Here is a 27919-nt window from a genome sequence, read left to right on the forward strand (position 1 = left end):
TGCATTTTATTAGGATTGGCAAGAACTCGTAGCTGAGCGTTTTTCTCTTTAAAATGCCAGGATCTCAAACTAGAAACTGTCTGGTCCAGGCGTGAAGACAAGACCGGCATGCGCTGGAGATATCAAGCATGTCTACCAGAGACATGTTTTTCCTGCTCTGCCTGCCTGTCTAGCATTTTTCTCCAGGTCTGGTGGCACCAGTTACATCCAAGTGAAAACTCTTTGTCCATGTGGGCCTTTCATCCTGAGGCTGAAGTGTGCATAAGACCCTAAGGAACAATTGATATTGGATATTTCTTCTGGACTTGGATACTAGGTTATAGGAACCATAATGTGGCTGAAAGATGCCAGGGCTAGTCCGGAAAAGTTGAGGATTTATCTTCAAATTAACTGTATAGCAGAAATTGAGGGGAAACTTTGGACTTTGTGTAAATAAACACCCACTGTTGGGCCCGAGCATCCTACCTGCCTCCCCCGCCCCTAAAAAAGACACGGTGACAGCGGATTCAACTTTGCTGGCTTTCTGCTTTACATTTTTGGCAAGAAGTTTAATGCTGTTACAGGACCATCAAGTCAACATATCGGGTGTGCGGAGCCCTTAGCAACTAGAGCCTTCAAGTTTGCCCTGCTGAAAATATGTTTTCTCCTGAAAACTTTCTAGGGCTGAAGGCAAAAACACTCAGTGGAACCAGCCACCAATTTATATTTGACTACTTTCACTAGCGGGACTGCCTCAATGGTCTCCTTAGTTCTAGTCAACAGGAGGGAAAACACTGAACCATTTTACTGAACATGTTTTTACTTTTCCAGTAGGTTAACAATGAACACCTTTTCTCAGTGCTTTCCTATATGGTGTTATTGCTTTCTTTATATCATTTTAGCCCTACTTTAGGGTTAATTTATGTTTATGATTTTGTTATGAATTTTTTCCCTCTTTTTAATTAACTTTGCTTGGATCTGTAAAGATCTTAATTCTTTAACTGAGTTTTTGTGTTTCTAGTTTTTGCGCTCCTACTGCATACATTTTCTCTGAGCAAGCTCTTGTTGTTTCAACGAAGCCAGCAAGGATCAGCTTGGGATTCCTTACTGATACCAGGTTAATTTATTTTGTGGGTCAGATTGTTTGGGCCTTGTGAGCTCAGTCACAGCTCACATCTAGACTGTGTAACCTGTCTCCCCCAGAGGGCTAACAAATAGATCATCAAATTGTGTATTGTATTTGAATGTGCTTTTATGGTTAAAACTATTCGCAATAAAGTTTTTGAACTGAACTGAGATAACCACAAACCCATCTTTTAGGCCCAGCCCTGTCTTTAACGCGGAATGTTGGGCGGAGTTGGTTGACACTATTATATGGCATTGATGGGCAGTATTGTGTGGTATTGATGGACAGTATATTATACCACTAATATGAGTCTTTATTTTCGTTTGCTAATATGTGGAATTTATGAACAAACTACACGTGGCACCAATGGTCCATATTATCTGTGTGGAATTAATCGATCCATGGAGTGGTGTTTGAATAGTCTTATTTAATTGTTCTTAAAGACTTGAGGAAATTCGCCCTTCACTCTTAATATAATAAGGGCGCAATCCTTTACATCTTCTCTCCCCACTAGAGAAATTACTTCTTCATCGCCGCTGCCGTACTGTCCTACTTCCTGTGAAATACCACTCTTGCTACTATGTACGGCCCTCTGTATGTTATTTGGGACCCTGCACAGGTCTCTTCCCGTGAAGCCCGCCCCCTGTAAGGGCCCCCTCTGACTCCGCGTGCAAGTCCCCGCCACTTCACATCTCTCGGTCCCGGCAGCAGGGACCATACACTCTGATTCTCCTGTATGATTGTAAAGCAATTTGTCAGACTATAGGGTTGGTTGACTATTACCCTGATGGATTCTATAATAAGTCATCCATGCCGCATGCTCTGTCCTGACCCCATTATTTCTTCCTGTGCCATCCATGTGAAGTGAAGTGTTAATATGCTGTAAGTCACGGAATAGCTGTCATTTTGATGCTTTAAAGCTTAACATTGCCGTAAAATAAAGAGATGTTTATTCCCTCCACCTTGCTGTCCACAGGGCCCTTAAATCTAGCCAGCACTCGCACTGCTCCATGATGGTCGTGGACACCCCGGGCTTCCAAAATCCAGAGATGACGAAGCAGAATCGTGGAGCCACCTTCGAGGAGTTGTGCCACAATTATGCCCAGGAGCGGCTGCAGAAGCTTTTCCATGAGAAGACCTTCACCCAGGAGATGGAGCGATACAAAGAGGTACCCCTGGTGCTGGGCATCAGCATGCACAGAGGGTCATGCATTTCAGTTTTTTTCTGTTTTATCTTTTGCTGGCCTTCCAGTCATAAAGGATGCTGCAGACATGGTGCTTCTTGGCTTTGCTGGTTAATCTTAAGGCAACCTCTTAAAGTCCCTCTCCTTTCCTGCAAGCCTCTTCCTTCCCATCTCTGTATATATCTTCCTATTTCCTTCCCACGTATCCCTTCCTTTCATCTACATTTTCTCTAGTTACGTCTTCCTCCCAAGTGTAGTGGCATCAGAGAGGTAGATCCGACACACTCATGATTGTTTTTTGGGTAATGTTAAAATCTGTGGCCCTCTGTCGAAAGATTCATAGAGATTTTGGTCAATGTAAGTCTTCTCTGCATGGAAGTCTAGTGACATGTCAGAGGATTGACCAATACGATTAAATGCTTTCTGTGAGTCGACCTCCCCTATGGTTAGATAGATGGCATCTCCTTTCTGGATTGGATGATTCACAAAGATGGGGAGAGCCAAAAAGCTCTTTGTTTTCTTGAAGATGTGACAGCTGGTATTGGACAGAAGATAAAACCTCGACTTACCAAGTGGCATTGGCACATTGATTCAAAGCCTCTTACCTCTAAAATGTACTTAGGAATACAGAGGACGGAACCATTAGGACAAGTAGAACTTGAGGTGGTTACAGATAGTGTCGCCCGAACTTGTAGGACTGGGTACACTTGAAGGGAGTTGTGGGGGCATTAACCTGGATACCAGAGCCTCCAACACTTGGGGCTGGATAAGGTAGGGTATTGGCCTTTCACTTGCCGGGTGTGAATTTTCACAGGGAGAAATAATCCGTCACCTCTAATTATGTAAAAGGTATAGGGGAGCACATATTCTCCTCTGTATGACTAGATAGTGACTGGGTTTATCACAGGGTTACAAAGCCATTAACAAAATATGGGCTCAGGGCGTTGGAACTCGATGAGGACCACTGTGGCTGGCAGGGTGTTGAGCCTTCCAGCTCTAGAGCTAGGCAGGCACGGACTCAAAGATACACATCCTTTTACCACCAGTTCTGTAGTGCTTGAGCGATTCACGGGATGGACACAGACGTGCACCGCATCCCGTCTGAAAGGCTTTGCGGAGTCAGGGGATTGCATCAGGAACACACAGCTTTTCACCTCTAATAATCATAGATGGAGTTCGGGGGTGGATGGCACAGATATGGGGATGTAGAACCTCTCACTTCCACCACTGAATGGCTCATGGGTTTGACGAAGGGAAACCAAGCCTGTGACAAGCAGCGCTGTATTTGCTCTTGGCTTTGGCACAGACATACATTGTTTCTTACTCATAAGGATGAGTTGCCTCATTGGATTGGCACAGGCCTACAGGATTTATAGTGCTAGCTCTCCATGCATGCTAGGAATTGGTTCAATTGTACAGAGCTTCCATCTTTACCTCCATGTGGGCTTTACTGCTAGCTGCATTTAAGGGTACTCAACATTATAGATGCCTGAGCTTCTTCAGACTGACGGTTCTGCAGCAGCAACACACGGAGACTTGCGTAAGACAGTCACAGACACAGCATACAAGATTAGAGTCAACAAGGTAGAGATAATTTGCAAGAGTAGCTGAATGGGCCTCTTCTGCTAATTTCATAATCTATCTGTTCACCCAGCCTCAGGAATGGAACTTTCTTCTCCTACTCCCAGCTAAGATGTTTTCCTCTTCTCCGTCCTGCTGCTCTTCCCACGTTTCTTTTTCTTCTCTGACCTGATTCCCCCATTGATCTCTATCTACCCCACCGCTGCCTGTTTCTTAATCTTTTGCTGCTAACCTGTAGCCTAGAGCCAATCTCTATGCCAGTAGTTCATTGTTGTATTTCATATAGATCATGTATTTAACCTAATCTGGCCTATGCTTGTGATTTGATGAGATTTTAACGCATGGGGTGTTCCGCAAGAGTCCCAGTAAAGCCTGAAAAGATGTTTCTCCCTCTCACTTTCACTCCTGTAACACTACTGATATTTAGATGGGTTTTATTTTGACAGCCAGTGGATCTGAGGAACAGGGGATTAAGCAAATGTTTCCAGGATTTCACCATTCATTGGAGAAGCTGGAATTGGAGTTTTGGCCACAGTCCTAGATTTCCCCACGAACCACATGCCAGGTTAGCCGTTATGCCATAACTAGCTTTTGGCCGAGACCCCACTGAACCTCAAAATGCCCAGCGTTGAGTAGAGCCACAGCTTGTTATTTCAGTTAGAAGCCCTTAAAGAAGGCAGGTCACTGTGGAGTCTGAACAGATTCCCATTGATTGTTGTCAGATCTTCCTCCTTTGGTACCCATGGAATTGATGAAGTGTTTCTGCTGTTGTAAGCATATATTGGCCAGAGGTGACATGGCGACTGTGCAGCAAGCACAGCCATCTCACAGATACCTGCCAAGAGCGTAGCTTAAAAGTCTCTAATTTCCAATGCCATTTGCACCACTTGCGAAGCTTACCCATGTGTGCAGAATATTTAATGTTAGACATTTGCCTGATGCACACGACCTCCTGCTTCAATGGCATCTGTCACCTGCACGGCAGGTTTACCATATTCTAGTCCTTGCTGGGGTTTGGGAGATTCCATACATCACAATATGGAAGGAGCTCAAAGGATATTCATGCCCTGACCAGGGTCGCTCCTCGCCATCCTCTTCTTATCCAGTGGAGCCCAAGTGTCCCACTCAAGTCTGTGTACAAGGGGAATGCCATGCAGGATTGGCGATCACGCCTTTCTCTCTCTAGCAGCATCATGATGCTGGTGATCTAAAGGGAAGAGGTCAGTCCAGCTGAATCCCTTCCACCCCCCCCCCCCCCTCCCACCCCCCCGTCGAAATGTTATTTTTCTTTACCATTAGGTTTTAATAGCATGGTGTACTGAGTTTTAATATTCAATGGATATATTCCCCATAGCCTTTAGCAGTGAGGTGACTGGTTCTCTGGGGTGGCCTCTGGTTCGAGAATGATTCCTGAAAACCGAGGTCTCTTTCTAACCAGGGTTTGCAGGAACAGAAATACTTTCATACTCAAGATGGCAGCAAACTGACGTCACTGAGGGAGAGGGACAGATAGTACCTCTGCTAGTGTCCGTGCAGTGCTCTGGATAGGCAGTCACAACCCGTGTTTTAACTGACACTGGCAGACACTGGCCCATCCGTCGCCACCTTTCAGAAGGGAGCCTGGCATATGAAGGATCCTTTCCCAACAGTGCCTGTCGGTGTCAGCAAGCTTGTGATGTGCCTGACTTAGGCCCAGCCCCAATGACTGTTTGGAGTCTAACCTGACTTTCAGCTTTCCAATCCTCAGATCTGTCAGCCTCGCGTAGGCAGCGAAAAGTTGGTTTGGAGCCTCCCCGATCACCATAAAGCACAGTCCACCTCTGATTGAGACTCACCTCGCAGCTTCAGAGACAAAAATACAAACTAACATAACATGTGAAAATGTGTATTTCTAAAGTGCACGTTCACCCATAGGTCTCTTGGCGCTGAGTAACCAATGTTTATTGTTACCCAACTCAATGGTGATCATTTTAACGACCTCAGATGAATGAAAGGCTGAGTAGACCCGCCAGGATTTGAACCTGTGACCATGAGGTTGAACACAGGGCCCTACAGTGGACGCATTAGTCCACTGAGCCACCAGATCCGTCTCGAACTAAGTAGTAGAAGACACAAAACAAAGACCGAATGGGACTGTATGGAAAAATGTAACTTTCAAAATTAGATTAGTCTAGCCCGACTCTATATGAACTTCATGTTGGTCTACAGGAGGCCCCTCGTTTTTTTGTATCTATGCAGACTTTTTTCTATCCTTTCAGGCCTTGGAACTCTTGGGTGCACCCCTGCTCTTCTGTTTGTGTTCATGTTGTAGACTAATGCACTGACTGTTTCTCTCCATAACGATGATCTTAGTTTCACAGACACTAATCGCTCATCTGTCTCTCTAGGAAAACATAGAGCTTGCATTAGATGACATAGAGAGCAGTACAGCTGGTTCTGTAGACGCAGTAGACCAGGCCTCAGCCCAAGCGTTGGTAAGCATGGCTGATCTGGGGAAGGGAGGCGGGAACTGTGGGCCATGCCCAGATTGGACTGCTTCTTTTTGTGTGTGAACATCTGATTTTAATATCTGTTTACGACCTTTGTGCTGAACTGGCTGGTTTTCTTTTGAATTAAGTGCACCTGTCCTTCCATGTCAAGCCAAGACCCTCCAATCGAATTCTCATTGAGGAAACCAGAGAGAGGGCGTGCACCGCATCGCCCGCTCTATGTTTATACGCCTGATCGATGCACCCAGACCACCAGACATACAATCACCCATTCAGCAATAACTGACACACACTCACAGACACCTCTACCCAATGCAGTGCTGTTGGCTTCTTCATGACACAGCCACGTTTAAAAGACAAAAAGACTTGTCTGTGCCCATAACCGTTTTGTTTAAATCCTGCTTTACCGTTGGTCCCAACTCGACCAAGACCTTCTTTTTTTTTATAAACTTTATTTTTGTGCAGGTATGAAAAGAATACAGTTGTGCCAAGCCCACATCAGCACGTCAAACTTACATCATGTTTCTATTCCACAGCCATTATGCCCACAACCCTGGGGCCGGGCGGCAACACATTTCCCTTCCAGTAGTGTGCAATTATTTCAAGGCTTACGAGCTCTTCATGGAACCCCTCAATCCTGCTTTTGTCTTTTTCTCCCACAACTCCCCCCCCCTCCCACCCACACCTTCCTACAAAACCGGTAGCATATCCCCCTCAAGGGGGTGACAGTCAGATCACATGTCCATCAATCTATGTGTCACTAATCCATCAGTTCCATTCGTGCATAATATACTGATGCTTGTCTCCCCTCCCATGTCACAATATAGCATCTCATATGTTTGGAGTCTCTGAATGTTCAATGTCTCTGCCTTCTTTCGGGCACTTATCGTTATCAGGTGGTCTCCTTCTCCCGCCTCCGCCGTCTACCCCTCTATGTGTCACCTCCTATTTGCCCCACTTCTAAGCCATGGTATTGTCTCCATTTACTCCATACCCTTCGGAATTTTTTGGGACAGCCTCTAGCTTTGTATGTCACTCGTTCTGCTGCCATATAGAGGTCTAGACCTCTCCTCCACTCCTCTATTTCTGGCCTCTCCGCCACCCCCCAATATTTCGCAATGTCCCTTTTCGCAACCACCAGTGCCAGCACCAGGAAAATGATATGCGGGTGTGGCAGGTCTACTTCGGTCACCATTCCTAGTAGTGCAAGTTTCGGGTCTAGTGTTAGCTCTATTCCCAGCACCTCCCCCAATTCCGTAAAGATGTGAGACCAGTATGCTTAAATCTTTTCACAGGACCAGATAGTGTGGTAAAAATCCCCCTGTTCAGATCTGCACCTAAGACATGTGGCGTCCGTTATCCTACCCATCTTGAGGAGACGCCTCCGATCGAAGTATGTCCTGTGTAGCACATTTAATTGGATCAGCCTCAGCCGTGACTTAATGGCCACTTCTCGGGGGTGCATCAGTATCAGCTCCCAGTCTAGGTCCTCTAATTGCCCCACTTCCGCCTCCCATATACCTCTGAGTTTCGCCAAATTTCCCAACATATTGTTTGTGAGGGTTTTGTATGTGAGAGACACTGCCTGGTGTACCATCTGTTCCTGTAGGAGTCTCCCTTCTAGGGGTGAATATTCCGGTATGTCCTGTAGTGATATCTGCTGCGCATTCCAGGCATGCACTAGCTGCAGGTGTTTGTATTGTTGTGTGTGGTGTAATCCAAACTCTGCCTGTAACATCGCGAATGTCTTCAGCTCACCTTTCCTAATCACATCCCCAATAGTAGAAATCCCTATGTCATCCCACCTTTGGAAGCCTTTCAGTTTTTGGAGTTCCGTGAACCATTTGCAGTGCCATAGTGGTGTTTGACGTGTGGGCCTCTCCTCCCACCCCGTGGATCTCGTGGCCCGTGTCCATGCTCGAATCGTAATCATAGTAGCAGGCAAGAGCGTTCTCCCTGCCTTCCCCCCATACAGATAGTGAAGTACATTGTGCGTGGACAATTTATGCCTTTCTAATGCATACGTCGGGTGGTCCGCTGGTGCATGTAACCAGTCATTAATGGGGGTCAGGTGTTCCGCCCAATAGTATGCCTCCAGGTTCGGCAGTGAAATCCCTCCACTATATTGGTGTTGTTGGAGTGTCTGGAGTGCAATGCGTGGTTGTTTGCCTAGCCATAGGAATGATCGCAGGTCTGCGTGGATTTTGGTGATAGTGTTAGTCGGGAGCGGATAGTACTCATTTTGAAGTGCGTAGAGGAATTTGGGTAGTGTAATCATCTTATACATCGCCGCCCTTCCCAGTAGGGTGAGCGGCAACTGTCTCCATCTCGTCATGTCTTCTACTGCCTCTTTCATTATTCGCTCCACATTTCTCTGGAACGAGAGCTTCCTGTCCAGGGTGATATAGATCCCAAGGTACTGGAACCCCTCCGAGGTGGTGAGTAGACGGTCTGGTAACGCTACTCCCTGCACTGCTCCCCGCGGCGTATACAAGACTGATTTATGCCAGTTGATGGTGTGGCCTGCCATTGCCCCAAAGCCCTCTAACTCTCTGAACAATGACCCTATGGAGACCTCGGGGTTCGTAACATATAACAATACGTCGTCGGCATATAATGAAACTTTTTCCTGAGTACCCCCTGACTCATTCCACGTGAAGCCATGGATCTCCGGGTTTTGTAGAATTTTGGCCGCCAATATTTCTATGGTGAGAGTGAAGAGTAGAGGGGACAGCGGGCATCCTTGTCTGGTGCCCCTCTCCACACTGAATTTGCGTGCTAAGCATCCATTCACTCGTACCCGCGCCTTCGGTGCAGCGTATAGCAGCCCTATCCATTTCTGAAAGTGTGGACCAAAACCAAACCGCCGCAATACTGCCATGAGAAAGGGCCAATGTACCGCGTCGAACGCTTTTTCAGCGTCCAAGGACAGGAACCAGTGCGGCTCCGTTCTATCTTTTATTTCTTGAAGCCAGTTGTGTGTCCGTCGGAGGTTGAGCTTTGTCGCTCTATCCGGCAAAAACCCGGATTGGTCTGTGTGTATAAGGTCTGGAACGACTGTCCGTAGGCGCGCCGCTAGAATTGTAGCCAGCACTTTCACCTCCATATTCAGAAGGGAGATGGGGCGGTACGAGGCACAATCCTCCTCCGGCTTGCCCTGTTTGTATATCGGCACTATGGTTGCCAATGCTAGATCTCGTGGGAGTCTCCCTATCTCGTAGGCTTCAACATATAGAGCCAATAGGTGAGGTGTCAAGAGGTTGGCCGTCTTTTTAAAGAATTCTGCCGGGAACCCATTGGGCCCAGGTGTTTTCCCCGTTTTTAGTTTATTGATGGCTGTGGTTATCTCCTCCAGTGTGATTTCTGCCTCTAGTGGGGCGCTGAGTTCTTCATCTAATACTGGGATATCCACATTTTCCATATATTGTATGGCCTCGTCCACTGACCCGAGGTCTCTGCCTCTATAGAAGTTCTCATAGTGCAACGCGAAGGCTTCTGCTATGCCCTTGTCGGTAGTTTCCAGGCCTCCCCATCCCTCCTGATTCTTTCCACCCATCTTACAGCTCGTTCTTTCCTGCTAAGCCACGCCAGGAGCTTGCCTGACTTGTCACCTACATCATATAGGCGGTGTAGCGTTGCCAGCACTTGCGTCTTTGCCTCATTAGAGACCAATTCTCTATACTCCCTCTGTTTGTCATGTAACTGCCTTAGTGTACCTTCCCCTTGGTTTACAAGGTAGTGCCTTTCTAGGGTCAGGATTCCAAGTTCTAACGCTGTTGCCTCCCTGTGCTGTTTGATTCGCTCGTCTCTCAGTCTCCCTCTAAGTCTATCTCTCAACACAGGTTTCATGGCCTCCCAGAAGGTAATGTTAGAGTCCACTGAACCCTTGTTCTCTGCTACGTATACTTTTATGTCTGCCCTCAGACCCCGTGCTATCTCAGGGGTTTGAAGATCCCAGGCTGCTAAGCGCCATTCCGTCTCTCGCCTTTCCGTGTTTTTCCTTAATTTCGCAAATAGAGGTGAGTGATCTGATATCCCCCTCGCTTTGTATGTGAACTCATCTCCCTCCGACAGGTATTGCCTTGCAACAAAAATATAGTCTAGCCTGGAGAAGGTTTTATGGGCCCCTGAATAAAAGGAGAACGTCTCCTGCGTCGGGTGTCGCCATCGCCACGTGTCAGTGAGTCCCATATCTGCCATGAATTTCGCAAGCTCTGTTTGCGTCCCCCCTCTGCGTGTTGCTCCCGAACGATCTAATTCTTCCGACATGACGTCATTGAAGTCCCCCCCCACTATTTGCATCGTGTCCGCCGTTTCCAGTAGGATGGACGCTACCTCTCTGAGCGTGCGTGATTGGAGTTTTGGCGGGGCATATACTGAGATGACTGTCATGCTTAGTCTATTCCACGACCCCTGTATTCCCACATATGTACCCTGTGGATCGCTCCATGTGCGTGTTACGTTAAAGGGGTGCGTTTTGTTAATTAGTATTGCGACTCCCCTGGCACCCGACGTGTAGCCCGCGTGAGTCAAGACTTTGTATCTCCCCCTCGCTATGAATGTACATTTTCCCGCCCTAAGGTGAGTTTCCTGCAGGAGGATGAGGTCCGGGGCGGCCCTCTTGATGTATGGATTTACCAATCCTCTCTTTATTTTGGACCCCAATCCATTAACATTCCAAGTCAAAATGGAGACCCCCCTGTGTATTCTTTCTGTGGTTGTTAGTGTACGTGCCATACAGTCTAGCTCTTCTGGAGATCTGTAGGAGACCATAGCAGCTGTGTGTGACAACGTTGACTCTCATGCATCTGACTGTGTCCCATTGTGTGTTCCCATGTCCAACGCCCCCCCCCAACTCCCCCAACTTGTTGAAACTCCCCCGTGCCCTCTCCCACCCCCCACCCCACCTCTCTCCCCTTCCAGACTCGTCCCCATCAAGGTTCAAGCCGTCAGTAGAAGTCGGTCTGTCACCCTCCCACTCCCCCCCTCTATCGAACTATGTCCCGCAGGAGCCGCCTATATTAACCCGTGGTGTATCCCCCCGGCTGGGTTTGTACCCCCGCCAAAGGTATGCGCCACTCCCTGAGCGTGTGTCAAGACGGTGAAAGAACTGTTAAACCAACAAGTAAACTGTACCTGAAAACAGAAAAGGTTTAACGAAAGAAAAAGAAACAACAACTAAAAGGGTGACGGCCACTTGCGTGTCATATCCGTGTCCCGGCCGACAATCCAATCGTCCACTTCTTCCAGGTTCACGAGTGTGAGTCTTGTGTGGTCGGTACTGTGCTGCAGTTCTTGTCGGATAAGTCCTGTTCCAACTGCCGGATCTCTGTTTCCAGCGGGTGTAAGGAGCGTTGGTCACTGTCTGACACCTCGTCGTCCACATCCGAGTCTCTGAGGTGTTCCCCTTCTCCCTCCGAACAGGCCTGGTCTCGGGATCCCTTCTGTGGCATATGTGCCGTTCTCGACGTCCCCGGTGATTCAGATCTACCCCTCCTGGATCCTGCCGATGTGCGTGAACGGTATGGGGTTCCTTTGTATCTCGAGTATAGTCTCCTGGATCTCCTCCTCTGCTGTTTTGGAGATCCCCACCTCGCCTTTTCTTGCGCTGCCCTTACCAGCTCCTCTCTCCCTGCCGTTTCCCGACCAATGAGGATCGGTCTCTCCTCCAGCCATTGCCATGCATCTTCCGGGTGGTTGAAGAAGTGCGCCCTATCCTTGTAGATGACTTTGAGTTTTGCCGGGAAGAGCAACATATACGTAATGTTCAATGATCTCAATTTGACTTTCACCGAGTCGAAGGAGCGCCGCTGCTTCTGGACCTCTTGACTATAGTCTGGAAAAATCATTATGTTGGTGTTCTCCACTCGGATTTCGCCCATCTTCCTCGCTTCCCGTAATATTAAGTCTCTGTCAGCGAAATTTAGGAAGCGCGCGATTACTGGTCTGGGTCTTGCGCCCTCCGGAGGTTTCGCAAGGAGCGCCCTGTGTGCTCTTTCGATCACAAAGCATGGGGAGAAACGGGCTCCTGGGAAGGTGTCCGTGAGCCATTTGTGCAGGAATGACGCCATATTGCTCCCCTCGATTCCCTCTCTAAAGCCTACGAATCGGAGGTTGTTGCGTCTTGCCCTGTTTTCGGCGTCATCCACCTTCCAGAGTAGCTGTCTGTGGGACGCCTGAAGCTCCGCCATGTCTCTTCGAATTGTCGTTATCGAGTCTTCGGCCTCTCCAATGCGTGTTTCAGTCTCGGTCACTCTGGCGGAGAGGTTCTTGAAATCTTGGCGCAGGAGTGTGACCTCCGCGCCCACTTCCCCAATTTTGACCTCCAATGCTGATCGGGATTCCTGTATGTCTGATCTAGACGCCTGGATTGCTGCAAGTAGCCTGTCCGTGTCAGTGGCCCCCTCCGCTGCCGGGCCTGTGCTGTCTTTGGATGGTCTTGGCGCCGTGAAGATTTCCAGAGTGCCTTGTTTGGGATGCTTGGGTGGGGGGTCCCTCTTCCCCATCTTCACTGATTCAGTGGTGCGCCTAGCGACGAAGGGTGTAGGTAGATTTGTCTTGGCTGCCTCCTCGTAGTATACCCAACAGGGATCTAGTGGAGTCGGGCACTGCCTGCCTTATGTCGGATCTCCTGTACCCACTCCGTTACGGCTTAGCCCCACCGTTAGTTTCTCTATATGACCGTCCAGAATGGTGTACTGGCTTGGCGCTCCGTTTCCTCCCCGTCTATCTGGTAGTGGATATTCCGGCTCCTATTGATCGTCTGCGCTGCCTGCCCCACCACTCCTTGTAACTGCTCTGTGCGGTTTGCGGCGTCTCCACTCAAATGCACCTGTGGCGGCCCCGCTCTATGTAGTGGCACGTCTAGCGAGATTCCTATGGGTGCCCCCGGCTGCCCTGCCGCTGGTTGCAGTCTCCGTCCACCACCAGGCCCTTTGCCGTTGCTGCGGTCTCGGTATCGCCTCCCCAGCGCTCCAACCTTGCGCTGTGCAACTCCTGCGTCTTCACAGGGCTTCCCCTCTCAGTGCCAGCGGTCTGCCTCAATAGTGTGGCCCCGGTGTGGTCAGAGGGTGCCTCCCTCGGGTTCGCGTGTCAGCCGATGTGTGGCGGCAGCCAGCGTTGAATGCGAGCTCACTCCTGTTGGTTGGCGGCGAGAGCGTGGGGAGTGGGGTTGGGGGGGGGGGGTACCTGCCACAATCTCCCCTCGTTGAAAGGCTATCTCACCCCACTGCCGGCTCCCGTGCACTCGGCCTTGTAGGTCTGTCCGGGTTTCGCGCCGCTCACTCACCGCGTCGGCTGAGGTCGCGGCCGCCATGTTGGTAAAGGTCGGCTGCCTCCGGGCTCTCGGCGTCCGTGTCTCCCCCGCTCTGGCCACACCCTGTGTACCTCGTCTGGGCCTCTGCTGTAGTCGGTGTGGGCAGGGAATCCCTCTCTCTCGCCATTGGCACCTCAGGGCTCTCCTCCGGTCGTCAGTTGGGTGTAGCGGCCGCCATGTTGTGTAAGGGCGTCCCGAGTCCCGGTGCCACCCGCCGCTCCCGGTCCACTCAGCTCGCAGCCCGGCGCCCCCTCTCAAGCCCAGGGTAAGATGATGTCCAACAGGGCACCTCCGACTCCGGTCCCTCCTCACTCCGCTCCCATGTAGCCGTCGCTTCACCCGAGCACCTCCGCCTTACTTCGAATCTTCGCCCGGCGGGCGTTCCGGTAGGCACAAGGGCGTGTATGGCACTCCGGGCTCGTCTGGCGTCAGTGCCCGTTCTCGCCTCTCCCCTCACATGCAGTCTCTTGCGCCCAGTGTGCTGTGTCGCCTGGTCCCGGACCTTTCACCGAGCCGCCATCTTGCCCGGCATTTTCTCCTCCACCACGGGCGCCGTGTAAAGTTCGGCTGAACTCTCTCTGGAGGCTCCGTTTTCGCACTTTGGCTCGCTCGTCCCTCTCCAGGCGTCCCCCGACAGTCCGTGGGTGATTATTGGCTAGTGGTGATATGTAATTATGTCGGATATTTAGACGTCGGCCGGGAGCTCCCGGGAGACACGTCTAGTCCTGCATGCTGCTGGCCACGCCCCCAACTCGACCAAGACCTTTGACCTGATTAAACATTTTGTGAAGCTTTCGGTGTCAGACGCTCTTCCTAGCATCTTGACTCATTTTAGGAAGCCCAATTCAATTAATATATTAGGAAGGTGATAAAATAAAGATTGTTAAGTTGAAAAATAAGGTTAATTTCTATTTCTTAAGTAAAGGAGTGATGTCAAGCATTATGACTTCTGTCGATAGAATGACACTTTGTTCAGCCTCGAGTTGTGGAGTTGGGTTCTTCTGTAAGGAATAGGTTGAGTATTGAGTTTACATAGAGGGATTGTTGTCTGCCCTAATGAGCAATGAATGGATTGAAGTTACTTTTAACCATTGAATGAAGGAACCATGTCATGTTTTGGAGTTTATATAAATGAGTGGCGTTGAATAGCAGAGGTGAGGAACTAACAGGCCTGAACATTTACTCCTTAAATGAGACCAGTGCTCCCAGCTAAACTATAGGAGCAATGCTGCTTCCAACAGACAAAAAAAGAGCAGAAAGCACAAAGGAGTCTTCTCTCTCTTCCCACCCAGTCACGCTGCGTTATCAATATGATCACATTAATGATTCACCGGTTTTTCTGGGATACTCGCTCCAAAGGTGAGATAAGTTCATGGACATTAGGTCAGTGATATGGTAGTGAGATTAATCGATTTGATGTCTTTAGTTCTCAGAATGTAAGTATAGAAATGAGGTTCATTTTTACTTTTTTAGTGGTATGCCGTTACTTAATAGAATAGTTATAATGCGATTTGTTATCGCAGACGAGCTACAGTAGTGGGGTTAATATTTGACGATCATAGGAGAGAATGCCCGGGGTAAGATCGCGGTCCTTGGTTAGCTCACTTTCAGAGAATAGGAAGAATGGACACACTGTGAGCTTCTACATATGTGTGATCGCCTATCATTTAAGTAAAACACATTTTTGGATAATGTGTGCTTGTCAATAAATATGTTTGGATATAATGAGATGTGCATATATGCAAATGTAAAATTCTTTCTATGTAAGTGATATACAAACACATTTTTAAGTAATACGGCCAAATTGGTTCAATCCTTACTTCATACTCTATTCCAGTCTAGGTGAATACTGACTATGAAAAATTAGGTACATAAGATTTGTGAAATGTAATGTGTGAAATATTCCCCACTAGATGTGCGTTATCTTGTTTTGTCTCCCAACACTCCAAGTAATGTACAGCTGAATTACTTTCTCACTAAGTTTGTACTAAATAAATTACAATCCATACATAAATACAATAAGAACTGTCATGGGTGAGTTAATTGTTTAAAACACGTCCAGTGATCTTTGTTGAATTCACAAAGACTATAGCAGGAAGTGATGTTGCTGTTAAATGAGCTATCAAGTGTTGAGAACAAAAACACCTTTCTTTACCAAGACCAGCACTTCTTACAATCAATTGTACCACTGAACATCGACACCAACAATACAGTGGCATACTAATATTGAGGCCACACTATTGAGGGACGAAATATTTAAAGATAAGTGCATATAGGGAACTGCGTACCTTGAAGATATATGTACCAGATAGGTACATGCATGTGGAGTTGGGTATAGAAAATGTAGACTGACAACTGTTGATATTTTATTTTCCATACTCTGTCCTTTATATTCTGTTCCATCGGTATTGTTGATTTGATATGTAGAGGGTACAACCTTGCCCTCACCCCCTACAGGCATGTTGGAATGTTGCTTTGTTTGATGGAGGTTGCTGGATTTGGAGTCTTATTCTGACATCTTTCTCCTGATAGCCCAATTGAAGGGATTCTCCTCTGAAATTACTTTACGTTGCTGTAAAACTGAGAAAAGTGTAAAGGAGCTTCTGTCTGTGAAGTAGTTGTAGCATCATGTGGAGGTGTAATAATACCCCTTATTCAGTTGTGTTGTTTCGATAATAGAAGTTAATTATAAGACCAGCCGCTTAAAGAGGAGCAGGAGCTGCAGGCTCAAGCGTCTTACTCGGCCGAACAAATCAAGTTGACTGCTCTCCTTTCCAACCTGTGTTTCCAAGTTTGAAGACAAATGAAGCAATTGTTCTTTCCTCAAATCATCAGCACACCCAGACCTCGCGCTCGAGGATCCGTGCATTCATCTTCGCACAACACAAAATGCGAAAGGATTGCTCTGTTTCCCCACACAGACATGAAGAAAAGGCGCCCTGAATTGCTAAATAACTATAAATCGTCTTTCCTCCTGCTGGCTGCCTCTGACAATGGGCCGGGTTTGGAATATGGATGCTTGAGCGTTTCACAAGTAAACATCTCGAGTTCAGGCACAATGCTCTCATCAGTCAAGCCGGAGAGGAGCTGTGCTTTTACAAGAAAAGGAAGCTGGGACCCACACAAGGGATATTTGCATAACTATAACAGACCATTGACACTCGCATATACCATCCAGAGACGACTTCACAGGCGAGGCCTGACTCTCGCTGTCTGCTTTCACGCTCTGAAGATCCCCATCTCATAATCAACTCCAGCCTTAGCGTTTTGGGGCATATCTTTAGAAATCCATTAAGATGCTTGCATTGCTTTTGCAGAGAAGTGTTATGGTCTACAGGAGGCTTATGTGAGGCTCCGTTATGAGGTGGGTACATTTCAGCACAGCATTTAGTCCCTCGAGTTCCAGAAATCGGGGGCAATGGTAACTCTGGAGGACAGAAATACTGCTGATTACAGGATGTTGGTTAAAAACGTGGATATGTATCTCTCCTCAGTGACTTCTGCATGTTCTTGCCAATGCCTGGTTTACCTGGAGGTCGAGCCAAAGGCTCCAGGTAAAAGGTACCCTCCCCGAAGGGGTTGGTATCGCCAATGGCCTCATGGGTTTTACCCAGGAACTTGGAATAAGTCCTTTAGAATTAATGGAAGGATTTTGTGTTGCTCCAGGGTATAAAAAGCACTTGGCTTTTGTCACCCTATTTAGCCTTCAACTTAAGATAAAAGACAAAAACTGCTAGAGCAAACAGCAATAACAAAATCATGTTTACACCTTCATATATATGTTTGTAGACCTATTCCTGGACATTGTTTTGTCAATTTCCAATTATGCACATGCTAAGGCTGCTCTGGAGGTTGTACATAGCATAGAAGTGAACGTGTGAAAATGTCTTTGCATTCGTGCTGTTGCACTTCTTATTTTCGCCCATGGAATTACTCTTTCCCTCACATCGACAAAAATGTTGGAGGGTTTTTACGTTCTATTGGCACCTGGTACTCTTATCCATACTCTTATCCATGGTGGGAGTGCTTTTTCGACTGCTTGTAGGGTGGGATTGATTCATGGAGAAATTGCCATGTTTGGGAGTGTTCCTAGAGTTTCCAGGGCATCCATAAGCTGGTCAAGGTATCTGTGTTAGGTGACGCACACAAATGACTTTGCAAATCGGGCCCTGTGTGTCTTTACTAGAGAACCGTAGCATTCTCACACAAAAGTATGCAAGCGCGCAGGTACATAAGAAGACACTGCAGACATGAAAAGTATACATGTACAAAGAAACGCCTAGAGCTATACACTAATAAAGACCAGCATCTTCAGGCACAAAAATAAATGACCGACAGAAAGAGATGGGTGTGTGCAGCCACACAAGAAAACATGGGTGCACATGCACAAAGAAACAGCTTTACAGATACACATGAAAGACGACCGTATTAGCACAATAAAAAATACTAGTGCACAGACTCGCATTGACATAAAGACATACGGGTACAAGGAGGAGTACAGATGTGTTTGCAAAGTGAGACACAAATGTCCAATCAAAAACACACTATTAATAAATCGCACACAGAGAGCCCATGTGCACACCTAAATAAAGGCATGAAAGCAGGCTCACAAGAAATGCAAAAGTGAAAAATATGTCAGCACGTGTGTAGCCTCAAAGAGCACAAATTCACTGGCGCAAAAGGGGATTCAGACACACAGGGTCAAAGAAGTAAATGAATGGACATACATGGATAAATGGATACATACACAAATACAGGGCACATGTAGAGACAAAGAAAATAAAAGTACAGACATGTAAGTAAACACGGATGTTCAGAAGTATGCACATCACACAGTACATGCACAAGAGAGCATAGGTGTAGTAGTACAAGGAACCCCAGGCTTGCAGAGACACACTGATAAATGGATGCTGTAACAAGATGAGTTCCCTGCAGACATTCCCAGCATGCTTTTCATTTCTTAACAGGGTTGTGACCAACAGTCCTCCTTCACCCACCCACGCGTTTTGTCGTCTCTGAATCTCCTTTCAAAGTAGGGATATGCGATACAAAATGCATGTCTTCATTTAAAACTTACATAACATATACTTCATGGAGGCTCGTGCCAAGGTAATGAAACGGATGAAAGAAAGACTATCCTGAGAAGGAAGCAGATGGTTCCAAGTCAGCTATTGGTGTGATACACAAACGCCTTTTGACGTAGGCCGGGGATCACCCTCGCTCTGCCTCTGTAGCTATTGCTAGGATCTCCCAGAATCCATTGCCTTCTCACAACAGCTGATTAGTCTTTAGGAGGCAACATCATTTATGTAAGAGAATAGGAAGCCTAGTTGGTCACCTTCCTCCCATACTCATTTTACTCCTGCCACATTCCTTCATAATCTGGAATGTGACTACCAATGGAAGGTAAGTGGAAGCTAAGGAGATTGTTCCCAGAGTCCATTGCTCGCCACCAAACGGTATAATTTTGAAGTTGTCTTTAGATCTTTTCCTCCTGGCTGCACCCCTTTGAATTTTGCATTTCTTCTACCCATCCCAGGGCCCATAAATTGTGTGGGTAAGAGGGAAACATCTACTCTTTCTGAGTGCAAACCATGCTCTACGCAGTTGCAGAAGGAGCTCAAAGGTGTTCCAGAATTAGACCAAAGAAGGCGCCAACCTTTTAAGAAACAGTGGGACAATTTGTACCAAGAATACTTTTCTTCTCACCTTCCTCCTCTTCTTTCCCTGAGGGTTGAGAGAAGGGATCCAGTGATGCTGACATGTTTGTGTGGCCATCAAAGCCATCACTAGCTGTCATTACCCATGCACGGGATCAAGCCGTGTGCGCCGTTCAGCCGTGTGGTGACTGCCTCTGCTACATTGCGTCGTTGCATCTGTGGTCAGCCAGGATTCTTCCTCGCTGACTCGTGTCATTGTATGGCGTTTGCAGCTCTATAGAAGGAGTCTCTGCCATTGGGGTAGTGCCCAGCAATCCTGAAGGCAAGCAGCATTTAAAGGTTGATTCCTCTCTGAGGCCGCACAGTCCCACCACTGCACAAATGTGTGAGAGAGGTCTGCATGCAAGCAGAAAACTACAGGAATCCACGGAGATGCTCAAGGATGTTCAAAGAGCAGGACGTCCAATGCATGCAAGCAGAAAGGGCCAGACAATAAAGGGCAGATCATATGAAGCAAGAAAGAGATCAACACCTTACGAACAGACATGCTATGAGCAGTAGTTCCTCTGGCGCACCCTGCTGGACCTCACTCTCCTACCTGTGGATATCCCCCCATCTACTTGTAATAAATGCGCTCCATCAGGATAAGAACCGCAACTCCGCACTTTTTCAGACCCAATTCAAGCACATTATCTATTCCAATATGCAGTATATAGATCTGTAATCATAGGTTCGACAGAAGAGAGTCTACGTGAGGAATAAAAGTCAGGACGTAGCCCCAAATCGCTTTACTTGCTAGATTCACTTTGTCGGTTACCTTGCACTTTGTTTATCGGAGTAGCAGCTCTGTATTAGCTGTATGCTTCTGCCCACCTGTGGATATCCCCCTATTTGTGTCTCCCTGGCCGTGTTGGCAGTTTCCTGTCGTTTTATGCCTGCTTCCGGATTGGCTGCTTTTTGAGTCTTTGCCTTGATAATGGTTTTGTGACTGCCTGTGATCCCATGCTCTCCGAGTGACTCTGGTTTTCTATGTAGTTTCTTGTAGTTTTCTGCCTACCCGCGGATCTCCTGCTTATTTAGTTTCTCAGGTCTGTTCATAGTTTCTTGTAGTTTTCTACCTGCCTGTGAATCTCCTGCACCTTAAATTGTTCTAGCCATGATTGTAGTTTTCTTCCTGCCTGTGGATTCCCTGATCTTTGAGTCTCTCTGACCCTGTTTGTAGTTTTAGACCTGCTAGCAGATAAGTTGTTTTTAGAGGTTGGCTGGTCACATTTCCTGTATTATTTTGAGTTTCTGCGGATATCCTTCATTTTGGGTGACTCTTGGCCTTGCTCGTAGTTTTCTGCCTGCTGCGAAACTCTTGCTCTTTGAATTGTATTCTATTGTAATTGCATTTATATAGCGCTTAATACCCCGAGCTGTTGAATCGCTTTTTCGGCGAGTAGAATGCTACTCCAGAACCCAAAAGGATTAATGGTGAATTAGTATAGTGAAATCTGAAAATAATTTGAGCGGTGGATATGTTAGTCTGTTATTTGAATTGAGAAGGATAGTGGAGAGATAGAAGAGGGGAAGGTTTGTATTTATGTAGCGCTTCAATCAATCAATCAATCAAGCATTTGTATAGCGCGGAGGGTCTCAAGGCGCGGGGGAGGGGGGTCCGCTACAGCTCGAACAGCCAGGTTTTGAGTTGCTTCTGAAGGCGAGGTGGTCTTGGGTCAGGCGAAGGTGGATGGGGAGGAGTTCCACGTCTTGGCAGCCAGGTAGGAGAAGGATCTTCCTCCCGTTGTGGCTCTTCGGATGCGGGGGACGGCGGCGAGGGCGTGGCTGGTCGATCGGAGCTGGCGGGTGGGAGTGTAGAAGGTCAGGCAGTCGTTGAGGTATCTTGGGCCTTGATTGTGGAGAGCTTTGTGTGCGTGGGTGAGGAGTCGGAACGTGATTCTCTTGCTGACGGGGAGCCAGTGCAGGTTTCTCAGGTATACGGAGATGTGGCTGTGTCGGGGGATGTCCAGGATGAGACGGCTGAGGCGTTCTGAATGCGCTGGAGTCTTTTCTGGAGTTTTGCTGTGGTTCCGGCGTAGAGGGAGTTGCCGTAGTCCAGTCGCTTGCTACCTCTTATCAGGTGTTAAAGGGCTGTTCGGCAATTAGCACGCTAGGGTTTTTAATTGTCTAGCTGTAGATCCCCAGCTCTTTTAATCTCTTTGATCCTGTAGTTTTTGCCTGCTGATCTCTTCCTCTTTGCGTTTTTCTGAGCATGCGTGTCTGTCATTGTGAATCTGTGTAATTCAGGAAAATGTATCTCTCTAAGCTGGTGTTTCACAGTATATCTTTTTCCGTATGTGGTGTTTTGAGTGTGTGCGAGTTTATCAGTCTGTGAGCTTGTGTCCTGCGAGTCTGCCTCTTTGCTTTGTTAATAAATATGTTTTTGTGTAATATGCATGTTTCTGCGTATTTCTTGCCCATGTTTCGCTAAGGTTGCTCTTGTGTTTTACTGTGTTTGCAAAGTTTATTTTGAAGCCGTTTTCTGGTAAAGGGCTACTTGGTACACATGATCCCTTGTGGCTTGGTATTTGTTTAGCAGTGGAAGAGTACACTTTCACCAGTAAACACAGGCTGGATACTTTGGATTATTGTATTTGTACAACATAGAATGCATCCCCTCACTTCTCCCCCACCCTACCTGCTTCTGCAGTGTACAGCCGTGTTTCAGATAATCGTCATTGATGAGTCAAGAGAGCTGTAGGACAGCCTTGTTAGCCTATGCAGTGAACATGAAGCACATCATTTAGTTGAAGGGGAGCTCTGGTGGTGTCTGGAAGTAGCTGTCTAGCTCTCTTTATAAAGCCACCGTGACCATCTTCTGACAATTGTATGGGCACAAAGAAAGACAGGTGTACTGAGACATGAGGACGCAAAGCTTTTGTAGGCACAAGGGATCTTGGTGTACAGACATGAAGCACTCTTAGATCCCAGGCAGTCTTTGTGTTGTATGTATGTGCTTACCATCTCAACAGAAGGGTGCTATAGTACAGAGGACCTGCCAAATGCTATATGTAGGAGTTTTACGGTCCTGTGTGACAAAGCCCAGGATGATCTGGAGCAATAGTGAGACTGCGCAAGGTACTGTATGTCTTTGATGTTGGTTCTCCAGTGACCTCAAATGATGGGGCTGGGTTGGTGTTTGAGACCTTTAACCTGGAGGAGGTGATGTTCGAAGGCAAGTTCAATGTATCAAGGTGCTCATGGTGGAAGCAGATCTTAGTGGGAGGTTCTCCGCCTCGCCAGTGTTTGGTTGGTCAGCAAGATACTTGAATCAACAGGTGACATAGGTGGCGTGTTGATTGTGTTGAGGTGTGGTGATTGGGTGGAGAGGAGAAGGATGAGGGGAAGTTCAAGTGGTCTTTGGTTTGCAGGCAGAGGAGGTGGACAAGCATGTGAAGGGATATAGGCGCAGGGTTGCGAGAGAAGGAAGACAGATTTAAATGCAATAAGAATAATCTTCTGTAGGTTACCGGTGTTCTCAATATACAATTTTGCCTCATGCCTTGTAGGGATATTGAGGAGGGTTTGGGAAGGTTAATCAGAGTGTGGTGGAAACACTGGAGGGAGTAGTGGAAACGCTTGTGGGCAGGCTGCTGCAGTGGTCCATCTTGATAAAGGCTAATTAATGGATTATGGCCTTGACTGAGAGGAGAGGAAATTGGTGATGACTTTTTCAGATGAGTTTGAAGTCATGCTTGGAGAAGGGAGGGAACATAGAGTGTGATTGAATGCTTTCGTCGAAGTGGTGAGTTGAGGTAGATGATCTCAGTCTTGCGGGATTCAAGCATTCGTCTGTGCTTGGATAAATACCTGTACTGGAGAGGAGGGAGGCAGTCAACGGTGCTTCCCCGAAGAATTCAGTGCGCCAGGGGAAGGTGAAGATATTTCCAGTATTCCCGCCGAGTTGGTGCTGTGAAAAAAACTGAACAAGGTGGCTGTCGGCGAGGATAGGAATGAGGGGAACATTTCCAGACCACAATAGATGGTTACGTTGCACAGGCACACATATGTACAGTAAAAGACAAATGCATAGATACAAATGGAACACATTTGTGTTAAAGCATTTGACAAATCTGGCATCTAGTCACATGGAAACAAACCGAGCACATCTTTCAGACGCATGGCATAACAGCACAAGAACACTCACACTACATCAAGACCATGCCTATTTTATAAAAAAGCTATGAAGTGAGGGACCCCAAAGTGTTTCTTTGCAGCTTGCTGAAGTGCTGTGAATGCCAGGGTTGCCAATTGCATGACTACCTAGTTTCAAATTCACTTCATGCCTCTTTGTTCCACAGTTTGTGTCTTTATCTCACTCTGGGGTGTCCTTTTCATACTTTCTCCCTCTGTCAGTTTTTCACTGTTATTATCTTTTTCATCTTTCATTCCCGCCTTTCTCTACTTTGCTCTGGGTCAAAACCTGGTGAAGAAAAATAAGTCCTGATCCCCAAACTAGAATGCCATGTCCCACCACCTGCACAAATAAAGCACAAATGCTAGCTAGCATGGACATACGTGAACATGCACGCCATCTGACAGTGAAGATGACCAGATGCTTCCAGAGATGGGCACAATGCTGACTTTAACATCATCATCATAACATATATTTCTTATCAAATAGAAGGAAGTTCTGTTGCGATCCAATAGCATCCTGGTTGCATCGGTGAGTGCACTGAGAGGGTGTTTGTTCCTTTTGTGCCTGGTTGCTAGTACTCTGCTGCTTGGTTCTACATTGATCAGTGACGAAGGGTGCAGGAACCGCTCTTTGGTAAAGTGTATTTCTGTGAGCTGTAGCCCTGTTGAATGAGTTGACAAGGTTAAAGCAGCGCATACCATCTATTCTAATGAACAAACAATGCCCTCCACCTTCCAGTCTGCGGGATGAGACCAGAAAGGATGCAGAGCTGTTTTTTCCAGCCCGCGCTTTGGGTTGGCATTTTGTTTGCGGTACAGTAAGTGCACATTTCCTCTCAGCCAGTAATTACCTTCCATCAAGACCATGGCCAATGGAGAAGAAGCAATGCGCCGCTCATTAGGTTTGTAAAAGGCCCGCTTGGAAGTCAAGGTCCTGGATGCCGCCCCAGCCTATTATTGCAGATTACTGCGCATTAGGCCTTGGAATAACAGCGCTGTGGCGGTCTTCGACAGCAATTATTCCACATGCTGCAAGCCAGGCCCGCTGTGCATGGAGGCACATGCTGGGCACCAGAGTGGGGCCAGCTGTATCGCTCTGCCTCACTGCCTGCACAGCCCCTTCCCCTAGACGTAGAGCTTCCTGAGAGACCCAACGGCATGGGGGCAGCAGGGAGGGAGCCTGGTGCCCCGTACCCTGGACTAGGCCTGCTGTCACCCCACAACCCCATCATTTATTTATTTATTTATTTATGCGATTTTCTATAGCGCAAACTTTACCCGAAGGTGTCAGAGCGCTTTACATAAGCACCAGTTGAGAAACATAAGGACTTAGGATTACATGCGTTACAAAAAGGATACACATGGAAAAAAATTGCAAATGTACAAGATTTAAAGTCACACAAGGAGACGATACACGTTGATATACTCTAAGATGGTATAAAGGTCTACTGCATATACTAGCGATTACTCTATATACATAGGGAAGGGAAAGACATGGATATACTCTAGGAGTCACATAGAAATGGAAGAGAGCACAGCGGTCTACTGCATATACTAGTGATTAGAGTTATCTCTATATACATAGGGAAGGGATACACATGGATATACTCTAAGAGTCCACCAATCACTGCTCAGCTGAGCTCTGTTTGCATGTCACGCCGCCTGTACCTTCTTCAACCACCAGGCCAGACAAAGCAGGGGTCCCACCTGGTTTATTCAATCTTTTCGGATCTCCTTGTAAATATCAGCCTGCCTGAGGAACTTCTGTTGGTTGATCATCCCTTGCACATGTGGTCTGTCCGTCTGTCAGTGCAAGTTAGGGGTATCGGTAGCTTTTGTGGGACCCAGGTCATTAATGCCATGTGGTGGGTAGCTCTCTGGTGCATGAGCACCTCATTCAAAACAGACAACGTTCTGGCTCACGCAGCTCCGGCATGTGGCGCTACATACCATGGGGGTGCCATCTCTCTCTTCATAGATATATCACAAAATATGCTGTCGGGAATTATGAGTTTATTCACGCAGTGGCGGCGCGAGCCCTGAGAAGAGCAGGTTTGCGTTAAACAGCCCGGTGGCTTCTTGCCATGTGACAACCCTGTGTGGCAAGTCTGTTTAACTCTAGGGAACTCTCTCGCGCTGAGCTAGTTTACGAGTGGATATTATGTGTCCTCGCTTTTTGAGTTTCTACGTTTTCTTTCTCTCTCTCCGAGTCTCTCTGCCTGAGTTCTGTCTTTTATTATCTATGAGCTGCCTGCTTGCTTAACTGAGTCGAAAATAAATATCTGCCTAGGAGTTCCTGCCTCTGTTTGAAACGGTGGCAGCCCCCCTGCGTTTCTCTCTCGTTGTGCTTCTCTCTCTGTCTCTTTTTTCCCTGTCTGTCGCCGCCTTCTTTCTCTTTTCTTGTTTCCCTGTCTGTCGCGCCTTCTTTCTCTTTCCTTGTTTCCCTGTCTGTCGCCGCCTTCTTTCTCTTTCCTTGTTTCCCTGTCTGTCGCCGCCTTCTTTCGCTTTTCTTGTTTCCCTGTCTGTCGCCGCCTTCTTTCGCTTTTCTTGTTTCCCTGTCTGTCGCCGCCTTCTTTCTCTTTCCTTGTTTCCCTGTCTGTCGCCGCCTTCTTTCTCTTTCCTTGTTTCCCTGTCTGTCGCCGCCTTCTTTCTCTTTCCTTGTTTCCCTGTCTGTCGCCGCCTTCTTTCTCTTTCCTTGTTTCCCTGTCTGTCGCCGCCTTCTTTCTCTTTCCTTGTTTCCCTGTCTGTCGCCGCCTTCTTTCGCTTTCCTTGTTTCCCTGTCTGTCGCCGCCTTCTTTCGCTTTTCTTGTTTCCCTGTCTGTCGCCGCCTTCTTTCTCTTTCCTTGTTTCCCTGTCTGTCGCCGCCTTCTTTCTCTTTCCTTGTTTCCCTGTCTGTCGCCGCCTTCTTTCTCTTTCCTTGTTTCCCTGTCTGTCGCCGCCTTCTTTCGCTTTCCTTGTTTCCCTGTCTGTCGCCGCCTTCTTTCGCTTTTCTTGTTTCCCTGTCTGTCGCCGCCTTCTTTCTCTTTACTTGTTTCCCTGTCTGTCGCCGCCTTCTTTCTCTTTCCTTGTGTCCGCGTGACTCACTGTGATTGAGAGAGCAGGAAAGGCCATTATATCTTGTTACACTTGAAGTCGTAATTTCACTTTTTAGTCTCCGAGATTGAATTTTTAAAAGCGCGAGCATCCAGACTAAAGCGTTTTACTAGACAATAATGTGTTTTTACTATCTGAAGTATTAAGTATTGATTCTGCTGCTTAAGTGCCCTTTAAGGCAGGCCCGAGTATTTCTCTAGCAGCGCTGTCTTGTTATTTTTTTCACTGCGGTTTCATCAGAAAAATCAGTTGGGCAATCAGCGAGAGAAGCAGTGTGTTTCCTGTGCAAGCGGCACAGCGAGGCTCCTGGTAATTGGGGTGAAGGGGGGCGAAACGGCGTGGGGATGGGATGTCAATGGATGGATTGTAGAAGGCTTCTGGGAATTGACTCTGCTTTTCGCGATACCATGCATAGACGCTGGCACGGCTGGCAGTCACCTGGGATCCCATGTATAGACGCTGGCACGGCTGGCAGTCACCTGGGTTCCCATGTATAGACCCTGGTACGGCTGGCATTCACCTGGGATCCCATGCATAGACGCTGGCATGGCTGGCAGTCATCTGGAGTCCCATGCATAGACGTTGGCATGGCTGGCAGTCACCTGGAGTCCCATGCATTGATGCTGGTACGGCTAGCAGTAACCTAAGATCCCTTGCATAGACACTGGCACGGCTAGCAGTAACCTAAGATCCCTCGCATAGACACTGGCACGGCTAGCAGTAACCTAAGATCCCTTGCATAGACACTGGCACGGCTGGAAGTCAGCTGGGATCCTCTGCATAGACAATGGCACTGCTGGCAGCCATCTGGGATCCCTTCCATAGACGCTGGCATGGCTTGCAGTCACCTGGGATCCCATGCATAGAGGCTGGTACGGCTAGCAGTAACCTAGGATCCCTTGCATGGACACTGGCACGGCTGGCAGTCTCCGGGGATCCCATGCATAGATACTGGTACGGCTGGTAGTCACCTGGGATTCCTCACACAGACACTGGCATGGCTGGCAGCCATCTGGGATCCCTCGCATAGACACTTGCACGGCTGCCAGCTAACTGGGATCCCTTGCATAGGCACTGGCAAGGCTGGAAGTCACCTGGGATCCCTCGCATAGACACTGGCACGATTGGCAATCACTTTGGGTCCCCTGCATAGATACTGGCACGGCTGGCAGCTAACTTGGATCCCTTACATAGACACTGGCACGGCTGGCAGTCACCTGGGATCCCTCGCATAGACACTGGCACGGTTGGCAGTCACCTGGGGTCCCATGCATAGACACTGACATGGCTGGCAGCCTTTTCGGTATCCCATG

The 27919-nt window shown here is 47.7% G+C and overlaps 1 protein-coding gene across 22 annotated transcripts in view; it reads left to right on the forward strand.

The window, feature by feature from the left end:
• The window catches only part of MYO18A (myosin XVIIIA), a 778205-nt gene that overhangs the window by 403066 nt on the left and 347220 nt on the right, over positions 1 to 27919 (forward strand). For all 22 annotated transcript variants that reach the window (XM_086955115.1, XM_086955123.1, XM_086955114.1 and 19 more), the window contains 2 exons: positions 2082 to 2274; positions 6258 to 6344. In XM_086955115.1, coding sequence (XP_086811241.1) covers positions 2082 to 2274; positions 6258 to 6344 — 280 coding nt within the window. The remainder of the gene's footprint in view (positions 1 to 2081; positions 2275 to 6257; positions 6345 to 27919) is intronic.

The sequence above is a fragment of the Lissotriton vulgaris genome, chromosome 2_1, assembly GCF_964263255.1.
Source record: "Lissotriton vulgaris chromosome 2_1, aLisVul1.2, whole genome shotgun sequence".
In the NCBI taxonomy this organism is placed as follows: domain Eukaryota; kingdom Metazoa; phylum Chordata; class Amphibia; order Caudata; family Salamandridae; genus Lissotriton; species Lissotriton vulgaris.